This window comes from Anneissia japonica, unplaced genomic scaffold (assembly GCF_011630105.1).
Source record: "Anneissia japonica isolate Jap-2015-1 unplaced genomic scaffold, ASM1163010v1 scaffold284860_len1800451_cov186, whole genome shotgun sequence".
Taxonomy (NCBI): domain Eukaryota; kingdom Metazoa; phylum Echinodermata; class Crinoidea; order Comatulida; family Comatulidae; genus Anneissia; species Anneissia japonica.
This window is the reverse complement of record NW_022706010.1, coordinates 1418268-1420522: the sequence shown is the minus strand read 5'-3', so window position 1 is coordinate 1420522 and position 2255 is coordinate 1418268. Positions and strand designations below refer to the sequence as shown.

Below are 2255 nucleotides of genomic sequence, written 5' to 3'. Positions count from 1 at the left end.
GGTTCTTTTTCTATTGCATTTTACTTAGTTATAATGTATATGATTTGTTGATTGTGTTTTGTAAGATATTTTAACATATTTAGACTGTCTATTAAAACCTGCAACACCAACAATGCTAGCTGAAAAATCAAAGTAAAATTGTTCATTTAAAATACAATAATCATATAAGTTCACTTCGAACAATTCAAAGATTTAAAAGTTTTACTGATGCACTGTTAATTTTACTACAGTTAAGAACCCGTACAAAATTTAAAACTATTCCCCCATAGGCCTATATTACTACTAGTTTAACACCAGCGTTAATATAGCAAATGCCGTTTGTGCGAACACTGAAATTTTAATCCGTGAATTAGCTTACGCCTGACGTAAGCTACGTCAGTCTTACGCTGTGTGTGTGTGAACATAGCCTTATAAATATGGTACAAGCTGAAGCTGCCTTGACAAACTTGTATGTCAACAACAAGGTCATATATCAATGGAACATACTGTAATTAATTATAGATGATATCTACCAAGCCCAGGTAAGTCCAAGCATTTTATTGAATGTGTTGAATAGGCCGAGATGCATATGCGATAAATCTATCTCTCTGCTATGTAATCTTATTTATTTAAATCGCTGACAATATTGTTTTATTTAAAGTGAGTGGCGGCGCAGGTGACAACTTACCGAATGCCATGATGCCAATGGATTCTGGGAATGTAATTTTAGCAAATACCCATGGATCAGGTGTCGATGGTCTGTTTGAGAGAAACAAAAATACGTATAATTTAATTCCTGTTAAGGACTAATGTAATGTACTGTAATGTATATAAATTTGCTACAGCGCATAAACAAGGTCTCAATGCACTGTGAGTAAAAAAGAATTAAAAAGTTGAAAAAAGATGTGTTTTAAGACGGTTCTTGAAAATGATTAAAGAAAGAGAATCGCGAACTTCAAGGCAGGGAATTCCATAGTAATGTCGCAGAACAGAAAATACCATAAGATTTTAATCTACTAGATGGAGTGACTATTATGGTTTAACTACTTAAATATATAACATTATTAATTATAATTAAGTCTGGTTTCCTTAAAATCACCACACTCTCACTAGTGAGTGCAATTGTTGTACTGTATAGTAGTCCCCACGCAATCGGAAAGGCTCCCCGAATCGACCGACCAATCAGAATCACCAAAAGTTGTTGGTGAGCGTGTAACACTTGTATGGAAACCAAGCTTAAACCAGATACATAGATTAATAGGAAAAATGCCCAAAGGGGCATCCTCAAATAACACTCAATTGGAGAATGACCCAAGAGGAAGGTCCCTCAAAAGAAAAAAGTCCAAAGGAAAAAAGCCATCAATGGCTTAACAGGGAAAAGACCCTGGCATTGTAAGGGAAGGTGTGATAAAGTAGTTTTAGACAATTAAATTGTCAGAGAAAAGTGAGGCAAACTGCAGAGGAAAGATGAACAACCAACATTGGGAAGGATACTAGAGAGTGGGGGATGATTGAGATAATACATGATCTTAAAAAGGTACTGAATGTTTCGGAATTATATTACAGTACTGATAAATTAAGATGACTTACAAATCTAAAGATGTGTATCGAATTATCACAACAACCATGATAAAGAAAACTAGAACCAGTGACGCTATCGATATCTGAAGATACAAAATGCAAAAATCAATTATTGTACAATGCACAGTAATATTGATTTGGTTTAAAGAATGTACATTACAAATAAAAAATATGCAAATGTCTCTCTTTATAGTGTTTCCTCCCACCATAACAACAATAAAAATATCATGATTGTATTTTTGACTAAAGTACTTTTATTGAAAAATTCTTTGTGAATTGATACAGTATTTGAACAAATGACAGCAAAATCATATAAATCAGTCGTGTATTGTACTATCATACTGGTACTATAATAATAATAATAATAATAATAATAACTTCATTTAATAAAGCGCAAAACAATATCCATTAAAAATGTTCATCGGCGCTGTACAGCATTTCTGCATTCAAATTCTGTAATAACGCCCTCTTGCAATTACAATTACTTTCCAACTTTGACATCTATGATCTTTTATGCAAATTCTGGAACAACCACCATGATAAGAACTAGAATGGCCTCTCTCAATTAAAATTACTTTCTAATGCTTTCTGTAAATGAATCGACGCTTCTATTTTGTTACATATAAATTGCAGAGAGCTCTATCATGTTATTATAACATCTTTGACTTACATCCACTGCCTCTTCACCTATATAT

General features: G+C 33.0%; 1 protein-coding gene across 1 annotated transcript in view; it reads right to left on the bottom strand.

Annotated features, from left to right (window-relative positions):
- LOC117105955 (putative sodium-coupled neutral amino acid transporter 11) overlaps positions 1–2255 on the bottom strand; it is a 47574-nt gene that overhangs the window by 10180 nt on the left and 35139 nt on the right. The window contains exons 8-9 of the mRNA XM_033247260.1: positions 1570–1643; positions 668–738 (exon numbers count right to left, since the gene is read on the bottom strand). Of these exons, the coding sequence (XP_033103151.1) occupies positions 668–738; positions 1570–1643 (145 nt within the window). The remainder of the gene's footprint in view (positions 1–667; positions 739–1569; positions 1644–2255) is intronic.